Source organism: Zeus faber (genome assembly GCF_960531495.2).
Source record: "Zeus faber genome assembly, chromosome: 15".
In the NCBI taxonomy this organism is placed as follows: Eukaryota; Metazoa; Chordata; class Actinopteri; order Zeiformes; family Zeidae; genus Zeus; species Zeus faber.
In genome coordinates this window covers 15,212,412-15,231,934 of record NC_137194.1, presented here as the reverse complement: position 1 = coordinate 15,231,934, position 19,523 = coordinate 15,212,412, and the positions used below count along the sequence as shown (strand labels likewise).

Sequence of the window (19,523 nt, the reverse complement as noted above, 5' to 3'; positions counted from 1 at the left end):
GGCTGGACCACCCCACGTATCACCCCTGTCGACCCTGCTTTCACTTTTCTCTTACTTGGTCTTTTACCCGTGTAATTTAATAGACTCTGCTCCTTTCGGCGAAATATTTTGGTCAGGCAAAATGTGATGACAAGTTCTATATCAACGCGCTATTCCGTGAACTGATAGTGCTCAATTTGCAATGTCGTGTTCCCTGTGCTAGCAGGCAAAGCTGAAAACCGGTGGCTTCTAACCGTCATACCCCGAAACTGTTCCGTTGTTTATCTCTGTCGTGCAGTGTCGATTCTTTGAATTTGAATAGTTTACTTTCTAACACTTGAAATGGTTGAATTGAAGAGTTTTATTACTATATATTTGGTGCACATTTCACTCGCTGAAGTTATGACGTTTACAAGAGCCGAGTCGGAAAACTGGGGGAGGGATCGGAAGTAGGGCCTGGTCGTTGAAGACGGGAACGTCGTGGAGAAGGTTTGTTTTGAGCGAGGGTCGTCTACGAGGAAGATGGGAGAGCGCCATGTATGGTGAATATCGCAGGAGACGCAGGTTGAGGTGCCGGGGGACGTGCCGAGGAGCTGAGGATGTACGTTGGCGGGGTTGGATTTTCAGGAAAGTTTCGCTTTTTTCGAGCGAAGAGGGTGAAGACTGAAATTTCGGCTCACAAGTGAAAGCACCGGATCGCGTCTCGGTCGTTTCAACCCTTTTGTGTTTATCGTCCAGATAGCCATTCCCCGAAAGAACTGAATCCTGTGAAAACATTAGAATAGCTGCATCGAGGAGGGGTGGGGGGCAAAGACGGACACTTCCACAACTTCAAAATAAGACCTGGTAGCATCGCAAAAGCCCCGAGGCCACAGTTGAAAGTGCCGCCCCTCAAGAATGAACCAATATGCATTTTTTTGGTTTTAGCCTTAATTTTGGGGGGAGGGGGTTCCAGTACATTTGGGCCTCGCTTCAAAATGGATAACTCGTCATTTTTAGTCATCCTTTAGCCGAAAAAATCCGGCCTGGTTCAAACCGGCCGTCGCTGACTATTGTTTGGAGAAGCTTGTTGACTTGAAGTATAAATGGTAGTCCACGTTGCACAGAGGAGTCGACTGAAAAACAATTAAAAATAAACACCCGCATCCGATCACGCCGGGCTTCTCGTTGCATTCCCGGATGAAGGCAAACCCTACGTTTCGAGGCAGTTTGGCCGCAGACGGACGGGCCAGGGGGGCTGCGATCTTTTCCTCTAAAACACTTAAGCAAGGTTGAAGCAGCTCCACTTCGCATCATCCCCGATGACTCAAAACAAAGTTCATATATGTTTGCCGTCGTTTATTATTTGTCTTATTGTTATGCTCTATTTATTTGACCTTCACTGACGTACTGGTGGGAGGTTTATGTCAAATGCTGAATATGCTAAGCTATTAGTATTTGTAATGGTAACTGCTAAAAAAAAGAAAAAAAAAAAAGAAAAAGCGGATTTTCAACGTGATGCACACCGACATTGTTTGTTTTTTGTTTTGTTACTTGCTGTGTCAGGATGTTATTTTGACCTTTCTTCACGGATCATTCCAGTGTCGCATCACAATATATATTATGATTAGCTGCATTCTTGACGAACAGGCTTTCGATGAGCGAATAACGGAGGCTGCCGAGTTGCGGAGCTGGATTCAAAAAAACGAAACAAAAAAAGACACCTACTGATATTTATTCGCGGCGGTTTCACACTGTGCGTCGTTCAACATTGTGTGTGGTCTTCATCCTGAAACCATAATGTCATTTATGAAAACTGGAATATTCTTTTAAGTTGAATTATATTTCGAGTCCACCCCTTCACCGCCAAATACTGTCCACTCCTTTTTTTTTTTTTTTTTTTTAATTTTATCGAAAAATAAAGCCTAATGTGTGGTTGTACTGTTTCAATTATCAGCCAGTTTGGCCTTTGGAAATTACTTTGGCAAGATCCGTTCGAGTTGACAGAAGAACTAGTTCAGGCTGAGTAGTAGACAACTTACAGTCCTTGTTTGATCACTAGTATGTGAACAATGCCTAATGTCTTGTGTAACAAATAAAATGAATTAAACTATGAATGAAATCCAGGCAAACCTGGAAAAACACTCCTCAAATTCCTGAGTTCTATTGTGTTTTCTTGGAAGACATTTTCTCCGAAGATCCGACAAAGCAAACAGGGCATTGACAATAGCCGATAATTTATTAGGACACTTTGGGGAAATGAGCTATACAAACACATTGTGATATACAGGAATTATATACACTGAGAAAATAGAACTTACCCGATGGTGTATTTCTTTTAAAAATAACATAAAATAATGACTATAAATATATAATAAAAAAACACCTTTAATCTAAATAGTCATTCATCTTCATCTGAGATGAATCCAATATATATCATTATGACAATATAATGAAGGCAATTTTGTGTGCAAGAATTCCTTTTTGACCGCTTAAACACAAACAACGGTTTTCCTTTGCGGTTGCCATGTGAACAAGAATCCAAAACTTGAATCCAATTCAAATTGAGTGATGCAAAAAAGGCACAATTTTATAACATCAACATTTCATCCCTAACTATATAAACGTACGTCACACGCCCTTTATTTTGTTATTTTCTTGTTTCATCATTTGTCTCTGTAAACGTAGCCCCCGCCCCCAACTACTCTCCTCGCCGTGCTAATGCTTCACAGCTCTCAGAGGAGTTGCGAGTGACTCATACTGCAGTTTGGAGATCTGCGATTGTGTGGCTGTGACTGGACTCCAGGGCTACAGAGCTTGGAACCCCAGAGTCCACGTTGTTCCAGAGGGGATCCATCATTGCTGTGATGGCCTGAGCTGTCCTGTAGGGGGCGGGCGGTGTCTACTCAGTTTTTAATTAAATTTCACAGGTGATCCACCACGTAGCTCTGGTACGGATGACCCAATAGCCTCTCCACCTCCGCCTTGGGGACCACCCAGCATTTGCCCCCGTGGCGTTTCCGCACGGTGTCCTTCAGGGTCTTGTCCTGCAAGGCGACCTGCATGTGTATCGACCCCCACCTGAGAGTCCCCCTGGCTGCCGCCCCCTCCTTGCCGGGTCGGTGAGCGCCTGAGTCCGGGTGGTCCTTCACCGGAGTCACGCTGATGTCGGCGTGCTGAAACTGGCCTGTGAACACGTAGAGGGTAGTGAGTAGAGGTCATATTAAAAGGGAAGTGTTCCAAACTAGCATGTAACAGAGAGTGTACCTAGTAGGCCTTGAGTCGCCGAGGAGAGCCCCTGTCCGTTGGTGATGTAGAAACCCAGGTGAGCCATCTGCAAGTAGCTGGGGTGCTTGTAGTGGTGAAACAGAACCAGGAAATGGACGTTCTTGGCCATCTCGATCCAGCAGCTCCGGTGGTTGTCCATGGCGACCCTCACGCCCTGTCTGGTGACGGATCCCTGTCGATTGACGGGTAGGGTGTCCCGCCCCTCCCCTTCCACCACCACGCCCCGCAGCGAGAGGGTGATCATCATGCCGGCGGAGACACCCACCGAGGAGGAGATCACCAGCTGGTCAAAGTAGGTACGAGAACGCTCTTCTGCGCCGTGTTTGGAGGGAGCGCCCATTAAGTGTCCGTCCACAATGATCCCTTATTGGAGAACAAATAAAGGAGACGAACCATGGGAATTGGATACTATTTTTAGGTTATTCTTCTACTATTTAGTCATTCATCTTTACATCTTCAACAAATTTAAGGAAACAAATGTTGGTTCCGCTCACCTCTCTCTGGGTCCTCTAGCAGCCTCAGTACGTCCTTGGCCCTGCCGTCGACAGTGAAACAAAGGTTCTGGTGCAGCTTTGGCAGCTGGACCACAAAATGAGGATCTCCGTCAACTGGGAGGGATACAATCCCACATGAAAAAGAGTTGAGTTTTAAAAAGGATTATTATTACATATTTGCAATAATAATAATTTAAAAAAAAACAAGCAATACGGGCTACTACCTGATGAGGAAAAGACCCTGACGGTGCTCAGCCTCGACGGGGGCTCTAAAAGGACAAGACATTCAACTAAAGGACAGTCCTCCTCACCCCCAAGCACTGAAATCAACAAGAAAAACAACGACTAAACTAAGCTGTGGCTTTATCATCCCTAAGTAGTTATAAATACAAAGTAAGGTTGATGTGCAGCAACCACAGATGGAAAGTACTTACCAAATGATTCTGTGTCGGCTGCATCGTCCCCTAAAAGCAAAATAGATTGAAGGAGATGAAAAGCGGTTTAAGTGGTTAACGGTAAGAGTTTGTCCCCAATTGAGTCCCTGCACTTACAGGAATCATAGTTCAGATCGTAGTCATAGTCGTAGGTTGCATCATAGTCTGGGAACAAAACGACAAACAATTGGAAACCTCTAAAATCCCCAAATCTCATTGTCATTCATAGCCACGTCGGTAGCATTATTACGAACACTCACCTTTCACAAGATCAATATCTATGTCATGGAGATCAAAAGGAAAGAAAAGGGTCAGTGGTCGACACTCCATCATCTGGTTGAACACAACTGAACACTGCTACAGGTTTTATATTTCTTACTTCTGTCAGATGAGGTATAATAAAAGTAAATATTTTGTTAATAATGTGGGAAAACACATTCACCTTTTCTTTGGATCTGGATGGAGGTGGAGACATCTGTTGGAGAGATTAGGAACACACTATTTTTTGGGGGTTTACTCAAACGGGTCTTGTTGACAGAGCTGTCACAATTATTACATAGCCGCCTGCCGGTGGCGACCTTTTTGTAAGATATTGGGATTCTGCACTAATGTTTCAAACTAAAAAATTCAAACTTGAAATTTTATTTTTAACCAATGTGAAAAATGTTGCAATAAATACAATGGGTATTAGAAATTAGCAGTCTACCTAAATTTTCATGTTTGAATCTTCAATGCCAATCAATGGCCCCTCTGCAGTACGTAGACCTGTGTTATTACACTATCGTAAGTTTTATTTTATGGCACTATTATAGGGGCAGATATGAAATATCACAAAGCATCACAAAGCATAAATGCGCTGAGCAGAATAAATTGAGCATCTACGACTTACCCAGAAGCCCAGCAGCCTCCCATAATTTCGGCCCATCTGTGACACCCGGCATGGGGGCGAAGGTGGCAGACAGCAGGGTGGCGATGCTGATGTCTGTGTCCACCTCAGAGTCTGTGTTATTGTCCCGGGAAGCCGGGACCGGGGTTGGGGCCGGGGCCGAGGTGACGGTGGGCGGCAGTCTGGTCATAACAGTCGTGACCTCGGGCGCCTGTGTGTCCGGTGCGGACGCGGTGCTGTTCTGCGTCTCTGAGGTGGGACGGCTCACAGCTGTCCTCGCCGTGCTCAGCTCGGGCATGTGAGGTTTCCCGGATGGCGGCGCGGGGTCGGTGCCGCCTAAACTCAGCGGAGGTGTGGTCGTCGACGTCATCAATGTCGCAGAGGTTTTCGTCGTGGACGGCCGGATTGGTTTTACCGTGCTGGACTGCGGGGAGGTGGAGGTTTTCCCAGGAGCCGGTGGCGGGACGGTTTTAAGGGAGTTCAGCAGAGAGACGGACATCCTTCCAGCAGGGGGAGCAGTCACCGTTTTAGGACAGTTTGGGGAAATGGTCGGTGCTTTGCCAGAAAGTGGCGCCGGGTTAGTTTTAGCAGAATTGGGACTCAAAGTTTCTGTGTTCTTTCTGGTGGAAGGTGGAGCCACCGTTTTGGTTGATGTAGGTAATGATGTGGATCTCTTGGGTTGTAGAGTGTTGGGGACAGGGTTGCCAGGAGGCGGCTGACGGGGCGGAGGCTTAACGGAGGGATGGTCAGGTTTAAGTTTGTAAGTCCTCGGGTTTGAGGGAGAGTTTGGCTTCTTGCCGGACACAGCGGCTGCTGTTTTGTTAGCAGCAGCAGCAGCAGTAGTAGTAGTAGTAGCTGTCGTAGTCGTTGTGGTGGTTGTTTTCGTGGAAACTATGTCTGGACTGGGAGTTGCTTCGTCCATATCCGGCTTCACCACCACTAATGAGGTGACGGGGGTGACAAAGTTGTATTTCAGGGAGAGGTTAGTGGCCTTGTCAGCTAGTAACTTCTGAGTCCCAGGGTCAGTGGTGTTCAGTTTGGCCAATAGCAGCTCTTTGATGGTGAAATAAGCCCAGAGACGACGCACAAAGCTGGAGATCCCTTCAGTGGCGCCCGTGCAACCCGCCGACGCTGCGGTCTCATTCCCTCTGGATTTGGAAGTCGACGTCTGACTGTCTACCTTCACCAGCTGCTTTGAATCCACCGCGCTCAGCGATACCTTCAAGGCTTTGATCCCCGGCTTCACTCGCCCAGTCACCACCAGCTCAGAGCCTTGGAAGTAGTTGGGGAAGAGGGAGCGGGTGACGTCGAAGGCCTGGTCGTCCAGGTAGGAGAGCTGGATGTCGGAGAGCAGCGGGCTGGCTACCTCATCGTAGAAGCCCTTCAGCTGCAGAGCGGCGTCTGCGTCCTCGTACACCATCCTGGCAACGCCTCGGTTTTCCAAGGCCAGGTGTTTCAAGAGGAGAAAGTCGGCATCGTCCCCAAAGGCGAGGCCGAACAAGGAGGCGGGGCCCAAGGCCTTCTTGGCGTTATTGAGGATCGTGTCGCCAGTGGTCACGCCGATGGTCGCCTCTCCGTCGGTGAGGAAGATCACCAGGGGGACGCGCCGGTCCCTGGACGGGCCGGAGGAACCAGGGGCTGGGGGGTGGACCAGCTGGGCGGCTGAGAGCAGAGCTGCATTGATGTTGGTCCCTGGTGTGAGAAAATGACACGGATGAGCGACAAAGGAAACACGGTTTGGGACACCGTGGGCAATTGACAATGCCACACCAACTCACATCCCTCAGCGATTATCCTCTTCACAAAGTCTTTGGCGTCCCGTACGTTCTGACGTGTTGCACGCACTGTCCGCCCCTTTTTCCATGTGTGAACCTTGTCTGAGAAGGTGATGATGTTGAAGTGGTCGCCCTCTCTGAGGTCTCCCAAAATGGTGGTCATGGCCTGCTTTGTCTGGTACATACATACAAGATGGATTAGCAGATAGAAACAATGGTGGAAAGCACACCTGAGTGATGGCTCTGACCCTCTCTATCCTTCTATGCCGGAGGAAAAAATAAATAAATAAACGTATAAAGTTTCTATTATACCTGTTTTATCTTGGTGCCAATCATGGAGCCGCTGACGTCAATGACAAAAATGACGTCCTTAGGGACCACAGGAAGCCGCCGAGGTGCGAAGTAGTGCACAAAGTAGCCGTCGTACACCTGAGAGAGAGAAATCAAGGCAGAGAAACACAAATCAAAGAGAAGCAACGAACGGCAAACGGAAAGAACAAAGCAATGATAACCGTGTTCACACCAAATAAGAGTTTTCAGATCGATTTCAGAAAGGGCTACAGACCTGGATATCACCGATGAGATCTCTAAGCTCCACGTCGTACTGGAGAATGAAGTCAGCGTTGATGCCCTTGGCGGACACGGCGTTCTGCTGCTGCAGAGTGGGGCTGTAATGAACCCGGGCACAGCCGGAGTTTTGCTCGACCACAGTAGACGGAGGTGCGTCGGCATCGGCTACAAGCCGAGAAAAACAAACTAGTAACTCTTGTAGGGATATAAGCGAAAGTAAGTGACTGATGTGTTTTTTCAGAAATTTTTTCGGAAATGCTTCCGGATAAAATTGAAGTCATCACAATCAAAATGGCAGCTTAGTCATTAAAAGGTAGCTATATCAAATGGACCATCCTTGCATGTATATTCACAGGCCAATTTTTGCATGAGCTATTTATTGTTTTTCTCCAGCACTCCTTGTTTCAGTATCTTGATTCTACAGTCACCCGCTACTGTATACATTCTTGATAAATAACTGATTTTCTGCTAAGTTTCAACTTAGCAGAAATGATTGTGCACTGTGAAAAAAATGTCTTCTTGGTCTGCGTCTTTGCAAATCCTCGCCTCAAAACGTCTGAGTGGTCGCTTTGTTCACTTTCACTCTCCATGAGAATCGACTTTGTTTATTACCAGTTGCCGTGGCATCGCTAATATGTGGTGTTCCATTCCTGACCCCACCGGTTTTAAGAATAGTTAAGGGGGCTTCAGGGAGTGAGGTGATCTTTGAAACCTTATCGATCTTAACTCCCGCATTTTACCTTTCACAGTGTTGGAGAGCAGTCGGCTGGTCTTGAGTGGGAGGACCCTGATGAAGCTGATGCCCGTCCTCTCTGTGATGCTGACCTCCAGGGTGAGGTTCTGGACGGGCTGGCCGGGCCTCAGGCCCAAGATGAGCTCATAGCGACCGAGTCGCCGTGGCAGGAGCTCCTCGTAGGAGAGGGAAAAGGACACTTCGGCCCCAGGTGGTACGCTCACGGCCACGCGGAACTTCTCAATCTCCCTTTCTCTGGGACACAGCACGGTGCACACACACACACACACACACACACACACACAATAACCTAATAACCTGACGTTGGCGGTTTTGAGTGAATTTTGGTACATTGTAGTTTGTGTACCAAAGTACCAAGTACTAACATCGTCTTTTCCGTTTTTACTAACTTGGTAGCAACGAGGCCGGCCGTTTTCCCTTGCTTCTTAGCGGCGTCGTAGATTTTCCTTGCCGCCGTTCTTTCCTGTACCTGGGCCACATACACCTTGCCATGTGAGGTGCTGACGGGATACAGAAAAAATAGGAAAGATAGAACAAGAAATGTCTCCTTGTTGGACTCACAGAGGCCGGATTATGTTACGTCGGGAAACGCGCCTGGCCTGCAGAGAACGGTAAAGCGCCAATTGATTGGATTGGCGCACTGCATTCACGGTTCATATTTTCACCACAAAGCACGGGCTGTGCGGCCGAACACACGCGCGCACACACACACACACACACACACACACACACACACACACACACCCGCACACGCATGTTTGTTTGCAGTGTCGGAGTAAGCAAAATAGAAGTTGTGGAGTTCAAAACATGTGACAGGGACAACATGTGATCCCCCCCCGCACCCACACACACACACACACACACACACACACACACACACACACACACACACAAACACACAAACACACACACACACAGGGGGTCACAGGGAGGCTGGGTGGAAACAGGTAATTTCCCTCTGAAAACATGATTAATGAAGAGGAATCTACCCGCGCTCCACCTAGTCAAAAATCCTAGTCAAGTGCGATCCAAGCTTCTACATTTTTTTGTCGCCCGTCACGTGACGAGGTGCTAAATTAAGGTCACGTCCTTTGAACGAATATATTTGCGTAGAAAAAAAACATCAAGGACCAACCAAAATAAACCCGCAGGCCTGAAGCGGGTCTTGTTTGGAGGCACAGGGCCGTGTGGGCATGGGGGAGCCGGGGGCGGGGAACGGGCAGCACGGGGGTGACCCGCGGCGGAACACAGGACTCTCTCAGTCCCAGCCTCGCAAAAGGAAACACTTTTTCGCCGGAGCTTTCTTTTTTCCCCTCCCGGGCTCGTCGGCGACGCTCCGGGCCCGCGAGTCGTTAAGCAAGCGTGGCCAAAAGGCGTGTGTGCCTGTGAACATATGAATGTGAGACCGCTGAAAGGTTGTAAAATATATACTGTATATATATATATATATGTATAAATATATGTGTATTTCCAGGCTCCCACTTTGCAAAGTTAAAGTGTGTGTGTGTGTCTGTGTGTGTGTGGAGTGTGTGTCAGCGTTGGCCGGGCGCCTCGGTAAACTGCGCGGGGAGAGAAGGGGAGGAAGCCGGTGAACTCCTGTCATTTTCTCTATTAACTCTCCTCCGTCCAGTTACAAAGGCTGGCATTCATCTGCCCAGAGGTTTCTCTGCCTCCTGACCCCGCTTCCGGTCCCGGGTCCAGCTCGAGGCTTCGGCGCCGTGCTGACTTATTTGTTTTGTTTATATTTAGCTTTTTTTTAAGGATAGTGGTTTCCAAACCTCTTTAGTAATCCACCCATGTGGCTCCCTTCAACTGGAATCCAAGCTCCGGTTTTAGTCCCTGACATCATTTCTCCGGATTTCGTCCATTTCCATTTGTGCTTATTTTATATTTTTGTTTCCTGGTAATGAGGTGTGAGTTATTTTGCTGGTTGATGACTTTTCCACTCTTCCCCGGTCCCATTGATCGCCTCCCTGGAGGATTTTCTGCGAGAGCAGTCGCGGGACAATACCCTACGCGTGGCCTTTGAGCTGGTATTTAAAATTGATGGCGCATTGGTGCAAACAGGCGCCACACCATATGGCTCACCAAAACCGGATTGGCGCTCACCTCCGACATCATGAAACACTGCAGCGGACAATGGCCCGCTTCTATTGGCCAGGCAATGGGGCAGATGCCCGTAAGTGGTGCGCCGCATATCCGGAGTAACAATTAGTCAACCCTCCGACTACAGCGAACAAGCTGTTGAGGCCCCTCCCCCTAGTCGAGACAGCATTCGAAAAGCTCAGTATGGACCCTGTCGGGCCGTGAGACTGCAGTGCTCACAGGTATCGGTATGTGTTAGTCCTAGTGGACTAAGCAACCCGGTACCCTGAGGCAGTGCCGTTGCACAGTATTACAGCCCAAAGTGTGGCGCAGGCCCTGTCTCAGGTCATCTCCCGAGTCGGGATTCCGAAGGAAATGCTGACCAGCTAGGGCACTTCCTTTATGTCACATACACTTCTGGAACTTAAGCTGTTGAGGGTCCCCTCGTGCCTAGCACCAGTGAGAACGAAGTTCTGTACGTTATGGACCTGCGAGCAAAGCTGCACGCGCTGGGGCGCTTGTCGTGGGAACATTTTTCTTCATGCTCAGGGTTAGGTTTAGGGTTAGGGTTAGGGTTAGGGTTAGGGTTACATCTGCTTCGTTTATATGACATAGGGGCCCCGCTCAGGCAATTTGTACCGGTAGACAAGGTGTTAGTGTTATGTCCGGCTTTAAATTACTCGCAAAGTGGGAAAGACCCTTTGTGATGACACAGTGGGTGGGGGAGGTCGATTATGAGGTTGAGCAGTCTGACATACCTTAGTAACCTAAAGGAGTGTAAGGAGCTGGGGTCCGTGTCTCTGGCCACCGCGGTGGTCGAGGGGGATGAGCTGGGGCCGGATGTTCCAAAAGTTCCCACTCCAGCCCTGTCCAGTAACCATTTTCACCAGTTGTCCCTGATACACTACCACGTGGAGACAACCCCGGGGGTAAAAGTACGCCTGCCCAAGCATAAATGCAAAATTGTGTGGGCAGAATTAGAGGGGTGATAGAGGAGTCTACAAGTGTCTGGTCTAGCCCCATTGTGCTGGCAGGTGAGCCTGATGGGTCTGTTTGGTTCTACACAGACTACCAAAAGGTGAACAAGGTGTCAAAATTAGACACGTACCCGATACACTGGGTCGACGAGCTGATGGGACCGGCTCAATTTTTCATGACACTGGATTTAACCAAGGGCGACTGGCGGCTTGCCTTGTCACCAGAGTCCGAAGAAAAATCAGCTTTCTCTACTCCGCAGGGGTGGCCCCAGTTTGTTACAGCTCTGTTCGGGTTATTCAGGGCCCCAGCCACCTTCCAGAGACTCATGGACCGGGTCCTGCCTGCATCCACACGTGGCATACAGCGCCGACTACTTGGACAACGTCATCAACCACAGTGAAAGCTGGGGGCAGCACATGCAGCAGGTGGGGGCAGTGCTCCAGTCCCTGAGGCGGGCGGGGCACATGGCCAACGATACGATATCTTTGGTACTATCTCTAAGGACTGGTCTGACCCCAGATAGATAAAACCGCCGTGGTCGTGAAGAGTCTGCGGCCCAAGATAAAGAAAGAGGTAAAGCAATTCTTGGGGCTAGTCGGTTACTACAGGAAGTTTGTAGCTGATTTTTCAGAACTGATCAGTCCTTTGTCTGATTTGCCAGCAAGCATTTGAAAAAGTAAAATCAGCTCTCTGTGGGAAGACAGCGCTGTTTACACCTAACTTTTCTCTCCCTTTCTGCCTTCAGACTGACACGTCAGACAGTGGGCTGTCCCAGTAGGTGGATGGGGCCGACCGACCGGTGCTGTACATCAGGCGGAAGCTCTCCAAGCAGGAGTCGAGGTATAGCACCGTGGAGAAGGAGTGTCTGGCCATCAAGTGGGCCATCGGCACCCTCCGTTACTACCTCTGGGGGCGGCCATTGACTCAATGTTTGGACCATGCTGTAGTGGCTCCAACACATGAAGGATACCAACACGCGGATCACCCGTTGGTACCTGGCTGTTCAGCCCTTTGAGTTCAAGGTGATCCATACAGAAGGCTGAGGGCACACGTGGTGGTAGCTGACTTTCTCACCCGCTCTGGGAGGGAGGGTGTGGCTAAGCTGCGGTCTGCAGGTTCCAACTACGCCTGATCAGCCAGCGGGCGCTGGTTGGTCGTAGTCAGCTGGGAGAGTTTTCTTATGCGTTGTTTGTCTTGCAGTGAGTTGTAGCATGGTGCAGGAGTCCGTGGACCATATAGCGACTGGACTGAACCTGCAGAATAATTCATTTTGATTGCCTTATGTTTACGTTGGCCAGTGAGCCTTTTTGTTGGACTGTAAATAAAAACCTGCCTTGTCGGCGTCACTGCCCAACCGACTCCGTCTCCCTCCGTGAGCCTGTGTCTGGGGGTAGAGTCTCCCACAATCAATAATGTGGAGATTATGACCGAGCATGTAGTGGTGTTGATAAGAACAGCTAGAACAGTCTATGAAGTTCAGAAAGTTGCATTACTTTACTGTAAATCAGCCTCAAAGAAAACATTAAACTCATCAGACATCATCAAAATCCCAAACAATATCTAGTCTCACATCACGATATCGATATTATATTGAGATATCGGCCAGCCCTAGAACAGAGGCATGATTATTGGTGATTTGCCTGGATCACCTATTTAGGTTAAAGGTAAAGTAAATGGAGAAGTAGTCAATGGAGGATGATGAAGAGAAGGGACAGAGAAGCATACATGCTGCTGACAGTGAAGTTCATTTTAAGGGCCCCGAGTGACTCACATGGTGAAGTTGGAGATGAAGGCGGAGGCGGGCAGGTCCACCTCGAACGCCGCCTCCTTGGTGACGGAGAGCTGGTTCCACACCGAACTGTGGACAGTGGTCAAGGCGTAACGCGACACCACTGCACACCTCACGTGGTAGTCTGTCACCTTCAGCTGGCAGCGTAAAAAAGACCAAGAGACTACGTGAGTAGACGACTTCTTAAATATTTGAGCGATATGAAAAGAGAGACTTAAGGACAAGAGGTTTCTTTTATAAAGCAGTGGTTCTCAACCTTTTTTCACACCAAGGACCCTCAATTTGATCCTCATTAGGCCACAGATCATTTAATTGGACCAGATTTAGTCTCTGGGATCTAATCTGAGAATATATTTTCATTGTTAGACCTGATGAGTCTCTACTCGAGTTATGGAGATAACAATGAAATTAGGATCCAACAGAACTTTAACTACAGTATGAGTCACTTTTCTGGGGACCAACTGGAATCTCTTGAAGGACCGCTGAGGGGTCCCCGGACCCCACATTGAGAACAACTGTTATATAGAAAGCCCCACAGCTTGGGAGTGTAAAATGTCCAGAAAGAAAGCTGGTGGAACAAATGAGGTCCTTCTATCCGAGTTGCTCTAGAGGTCTGTGAAATGCATCGCAACCCACCTCATATAGGCACAGAAAGACTGATGGTCGTTGGGAGTTTTTTTTCTTTTTACAGACAATCTGCTTTTTATTGCCATATTGTGGATTTTCTGGCACGTCTCTCGCTTTGGCCCTGACAAGTCGACCCCACAGCAAAGCGGTTCTCTGCGGGGTATCTCGCTCTCTCTCCCCTCCTCCTGTTTGCACTGGCACCGCTGGCGCCTGCCGAAACCAATCTGGTCGACGGCGGCCACATGAGTGCAGGACCGGGGAAAGCCGCTCCTCACACTGCAGCAATGTGTTCGTGAAACTAAGGCTTTGACGGCGGACCTGCGATGGTTCCACAGCAAAGCCGAGGGTCAGGGGGTTGGTGTCAGCGATCATGACCCCATCCATGGAAAGTTTGCTCTGTTTATCCGGGTCAATGACCAAGGCAACAAGCGGCCATTCTTTATGGGAACATTTCTAAATCATATCTTAACAACAACACTAAAATAGTTCAACTTCAACCAATATGACTGACACATTTGCTGACAGTCCCCAAGAGGAAGCCCCAAAATACTTACCACTGACTTTGCTGGTTTGTTTTGACGCTTCGCTCTCTATAATGGACACAAAGTAGTGAGTCAGAGTTACATTTTCAGAAATAGGCTTCATAATCTTTATTCATTTCAAGTCAAATTTCTACTCTTAGTTTTAGAAAATGACATTCAAACTGACACTCAAATGAGGTTGACCAATTCTTGCCCCCTTCAACCTAACTATTGAACACAGCCCTTTCAGGGTCATTTTTGTGTGAGCGTTGTGTTAGAATAGACTGAATCTGAGCCATTCATGAATGGAAAGGAAGTGGAACTGGACATAAATGCTTTCACTGTACACAGGGGCAGCAAGGACGCATGGTTTGGTTTAAATGTTAATTTTGCACACAAATCATTGCTGTGTCAATATATTACCACATATCCTGGTGACTGCTTGGAATTTTTACATAAATAAATAGCTTCAAGGGTGGAACCCTCATTATAAAATGTTGTATAAATGCAGTATTATATAAAAAAGCATAAATTATCAAAAGACCATAATTTAGTTTTACCCTTCATCTACTTATATTATGAATATACTACTCATTATTGTTGCTGCATTTTCAAAACTTCAGCAAACATTACAATTTTCTGTCGAGGTAAATACTCAACATATGTATGACACATTAAATATACATTATGAATACAATGTCTCTCTGATTAGTCATTGATACATCTCTTATTTAAGGGGATGTTTTAGAATTAATTTATTTTTGTACATTTACATAATGTGAAATACTTAGAGACCCCACAGCCCTAATATAGTATTACCCTACCTTATCACCCACCCTGGAAAGACAAGACCTCACCTGTAAAAGAAGGTTCTTGGCTCCAATGTGCGCTTCATATTCACGCAGTAATCCTTCTTGCACGTAAAAGGTAAAAACAAACATAATGCATTTGATTTTGAGAGACATGGTGTCCATAATAAGTCGGGGTCCTCGCTGTGAGGTGTGAAGTGCCAGCAGGTCCAGATGCAGCAGCGCTGTGGGAGACGCGCCTGCTAACCTCACATTTTTGCAAGGGGCAAAAAAAAAAAAAAAAAAAAAAAAAAGAGTTATTTTTGCAAGGGGCAGGCTGTTCTCTCCCTCTTAATTTAAACCTTGGGGAACTACTGGCGCAATAAAAGAATAGCTTGGGCACGGAACATTTTCACAGCTCATTTCATCAGATCATTTGTTCAGCAGAACTTTCAGTCAGAGTGTTGATCCTCTCTGTGTGCACACACACACACACGCACGCACACACACACCACTACACTGGAAATTTCGCAGACTGTTGCCATCACTGAGCATGAAAAATGACGAATCATTTAACCCCTGAACGTCTACCAAGACCTTAAAGTGAAAATCCCTGGGATTCTTCTATTCAAAATACTTCATATTTTATCCTTTTTATTTCCTTCTTTTTTTTTTATAAGAAGCCAAGCCAGTCAATGCATTTGTGTTATGTATGTGCTTAGTCACAAAGGTCAAAGAAATGACAAGAGATTGTTTTCTGAAAAGGTCCTTAGCACTACTTTTTTTTTTTTTTTGTAAGGCATTATTTAGATAACTACATTGGAAAGAAAACATGTCGCTCAAAGGTTTTCCGTGCAAATCGTTTTTAATGAAAGTTATTAATGGCGTATTACAGTTTTAGCAAGTGTTGTAATTCAATTTAGACAAGATAATTACAGTATTTTTCTACAATAAAATGCTATTTTAGCTGTAATATCTGATTGATATACGAATAATATGCTATATATAAGAGATATAATAGATTTTATTGATATTCTTCTTTTTAAATATATTTTTATTTATTATATTTTTATTTCAAGTCATATATTTCCAAAAGTACTGACATCAGTTATTTTACGTCTCACAAATATTTACTAATAAATGTCAGTTTATCAATAAATGTCATCATCTAACTAGTGAACTGCTAAAGTGAAACCGCCTCCAAAGGACGAATGTCAGTCAAAGCCAGTCTTGCAGCCTGTTTGTTTCCCAAGAATGCTGATTTATTCAGTCAAATCACTCAAACTGTACTGAAATAAAATGGCAGCTTCTAGAGTAGCTCATTGTAGCAGATTTATTTTAAAAGTGAGCATGTGTCTGGTATTTTTCTGGGCCGTCTCTTCTTTTATCAGGGGTGACCTGCCAGCAGAGTGCACAGCTTCAGTGAAATAATAATAATTAGAATTATGATTGCAGTCCTCTTATTGAAAGAGGAAATATGCTCAAATAATCCCCAATTAATGTAAATAATTCCGAGTGCGAGACCTTCCTCTTATTCACATTCAAATATAATAATTCTGATATTGCAATATTATGTTTTTAACCACCTGTAGAATTTTGAGACATTATCAAAAATGCTAAAATATGATTTACATGCAATTTTGATTAAATATTGACTTTTCCTTTGAAGTTTTGCAGGCATGTGTGGAAAGTGTGTCCTCAGACTGGTGCTGCAGGGTTAGGGTTTGGGAATATGACCTAGAAGGTGAGGAAGAATCTTAGGTATGGGATACAGGGATCCATGACAAAATGTTCAGCTAAATATGAAGAGATCCTTCAGTTTTAATGTCACCTGTTATGTAGACTAGGTTGTTGTGATGACTTAAAAGAACGTTCTTACAGCCTCTTAATCTCATTCGGCAAAACACCAGGGTGTGGTCAGCTGGCTCCTTCTGTTCCCGCAGCTCCTTCTAAAGATGTATTTCATGTCTATGGTCAAGGAGCTGCACTATACCTTTCAACCGCAGGGAGGCAGCATCCACTACCCTCTTATTACACTGGTGTTTTTTATGGTTTTGCAGCCAACATTCAAATTCATTCACACTCATAGAGACCGGTTTCCTAGAAGTAAAGAAATGAATGAATTGGCATATATGAAATAGGAAAAAAATAATCATGGAATATGAAATACACATTTAATATTCATCCACATCAAGCATATATCAAAATAAACTTGGTGAAAGTTTAATTTTTATTAATGAATCGATGAATTAATTAATTATTAGGGGTCCAGCCTGCAGGGCTGGAATCCTGTTGTTTTTGTTTTCGGATTTGTATTAATTTTCTCCTTGGCATTTTTCAGGCTAAAAGTGTCTGCCGCACAGAAACCGCCAAACCCACGGACATGGTTGAGGTCTGTTGGAACTGGGACCTTTCAGACACCTTGTGGTAACGGAAGTCGCAGAACGTTGTCTTCCCGTGATTAGTTTGTGTAGCAGGGCGCTTTGCGACATCATCATCCAATTTGATGTACTGTATGTGCAGGTTGCATACCTGTTGCTCGTTGGTTGGTTTCATGAGCAATGAATTAAAACCCCCCGTCAGCACCCGGTCCTCCAGGTTGGGGGTTGGGCGTGGGGTTAACTACCTCACCCCGTAAAAAAAAGCATGTTATGGAAACGACGAGAAGGCGGCATTCTGGTAAATGGTGGGGACTCGTCGCCCAATGTTCCAGAAGGAACGGGAGGAACTGAACTGAACTGAACTGATGTGCAGGTTGTGTCTCTGGGGGGGCATTCCCATCGGGTGAGGTTTGCGGTGTAGACTCCATTGGTGTATAGTTATTGCTTCGCGCAGGATTTACGTTGGTCGGGGACCAGACACAGCAGGAGCTGATGCTACGTTCAATGGAAACTCATAAAATTGTAGCTCATGTTAGTAGTAATGCTGCGTTTCACAGAGCCCCAAAATCTGTAAATTATCATAGGGAGCGCTCACCGCATCATTGCTTCATTTCGTCATCATTGCTCAACGCGGCAACAAAAGTCACTTGAAAACACTGCAGAGAACCGATTGGTCCCAGATAATGGTCACTTCGTTAATGCGTCACTGCGTCATCATTGCAAGACACGGCACACAAGGGAATACAAGACACATACTCCCGAAATATAAGCAGTTTATTAGCTGTCCGAGCAGGGAGGAGAACGCAATGGATCACCAGTACACCACCGTCCAAAACTCGTATCACAGTCTGGATCACGCTGAGACGTCATAAATCAGCCTTGATAGTACAGCTCTATTCCTACACCCACCCTGGTGAGTTATAACAATGACAAACCCTGGCTCACAGCAAAACGCAGATGGCTTCATTTGAAAAAGGAGGAGCATTTCAGACTGGAGACAGGGAAGACAATAACATGGGAAAACACACTTCTGTGAAGGCAGTTACATATATTTATATTAGTCCCCCCGTATTAAGTAAATTTCCAAAGAAATGGTAGCCTACAACAAACGTTATATTTCATTATAAAGACAAATTGATGCGATGTTCCATGGGAACTCAGAAAACTGCATTCGTATCTAACATGACTAACCTGGACCCCGTGTATTGCTGCCTGCAGCCATATTTGTTTTATTATTACAGAATTATTATTATTATTAAAATTATTATTAATTATGAATATTATTAACAGCGTAGTATGCATACTAGCCTAGCTCCTGTGAAATATCAAAAACTGAGCTATTGAAGTAATCTTTATGATGAGGAAAAATACAAATTCAAAAGTTAGATATTAGTTGTTTGAAATAAATCTACATTTAGAACTATTTTTGACGCATCCATCCTCAATCATGAGCTCTGAACAGCGCTTTAAGTGAGTTGGGGGTTGTCAGTTGGACACCGGGCTTTTCTTGTAAAAGGAGAAAAACCCGCCTATTATTTCTGATTAAAACCCGCCCACATTTAAATGTCCCTATCAATACTATTTTTTCAAGCCCAAACCGCCCAATGCTATTTTTTTCCAGCGCAATGTGATCAAAAGGTAGCCTGCGAACCAGACGAATCTGCAACTTATGTTTCATTCGCTCTGGCATATACGTCTGGCCACCCTCCCATTCAAACAGGCTTCCACCGACCTTGCCAGGGTTGGGCCAATCACAACCGTTTACCTAATATGGGGCGGGTTTAATACGATGACGATCAACGAACCCTAACCCAGAGGAGAGCCGTTGAGGCACCTTACCAAGATGGCCGCCGCTGATCTAGAATGGTCTGTTGAATCCACTAGCGCCGGTGAGGCACCTTACCAAGATGGCCGCCGCTGATTTGGAATGGTCTGTTGAATCCGCCAGTGCCGGTGAGGCACCTTACAAAGATGGCTACCACTGAAGTTGAATCTGCCATCGCGACGGCCTCAAACGAACTGGACGCTACGTTTTCTCTAAAAGGCTTTTGCTGATCAGAAAGATGTGTCGCCGTACTTCCACACTCTGATTATTTGAAGGTTTATCCATATGCGTCCAGAAACATTTTGGAGGGAGAGAAGATCGAAAACGAAGGGAGAGGTCTCAGACTAATACGCATTGGCGAATTGGTCTG

At 46.1% G+C, this 19,523-nt stretch overlaps 1 protein-coding gene across 1 annotated transcript; it reads right to left on the bottom strand.

Annotated features, from left to right (window-relative positions):
- Positions 1–2,184: 2,184 nt before the first annotated feature.
- itih6 (inter-alpha-trypsin inhibitor heavy chain family member 6) lies at positions 2,185–15,126 on the bottom strand. Its single transcript, XM_080015634.1, has 17 exons — positions 15,017–15,126; positions 14,193–14,228; positions 12,994–13,148; positions 8,549–8,659; positions 8,146–8,393; positions 7,401–7,570; positions 7,148–7,264; positions 6,839–7,010; positions 5,064–6,752; positions 4,617–4,649; positions 4,435–4,452; positions 4,292–4,339; positions 4,175–4,204; positions 3,965–4,060; positions 3,741–3,854; positions 3,226–3,609; positions 2,185–3,145 (listed from the first exon to the last, which is right to left on the bottom strand). The coding sequence occupies exons 1-17, from the start codon at positions 15,122–15,124 to the stop codon at positions 2,883–2,885; spliced, it is 3,792 nt and encodes a 1,263-aa protein (XP_079871760.1). The 5' UTR covers positions 15,125–15,126; the 3' UTR covers positions 2,185–2,882.
- Between the last annotated feature and the right edge of the window lie 4,397 nt (positions 15,127–19,523).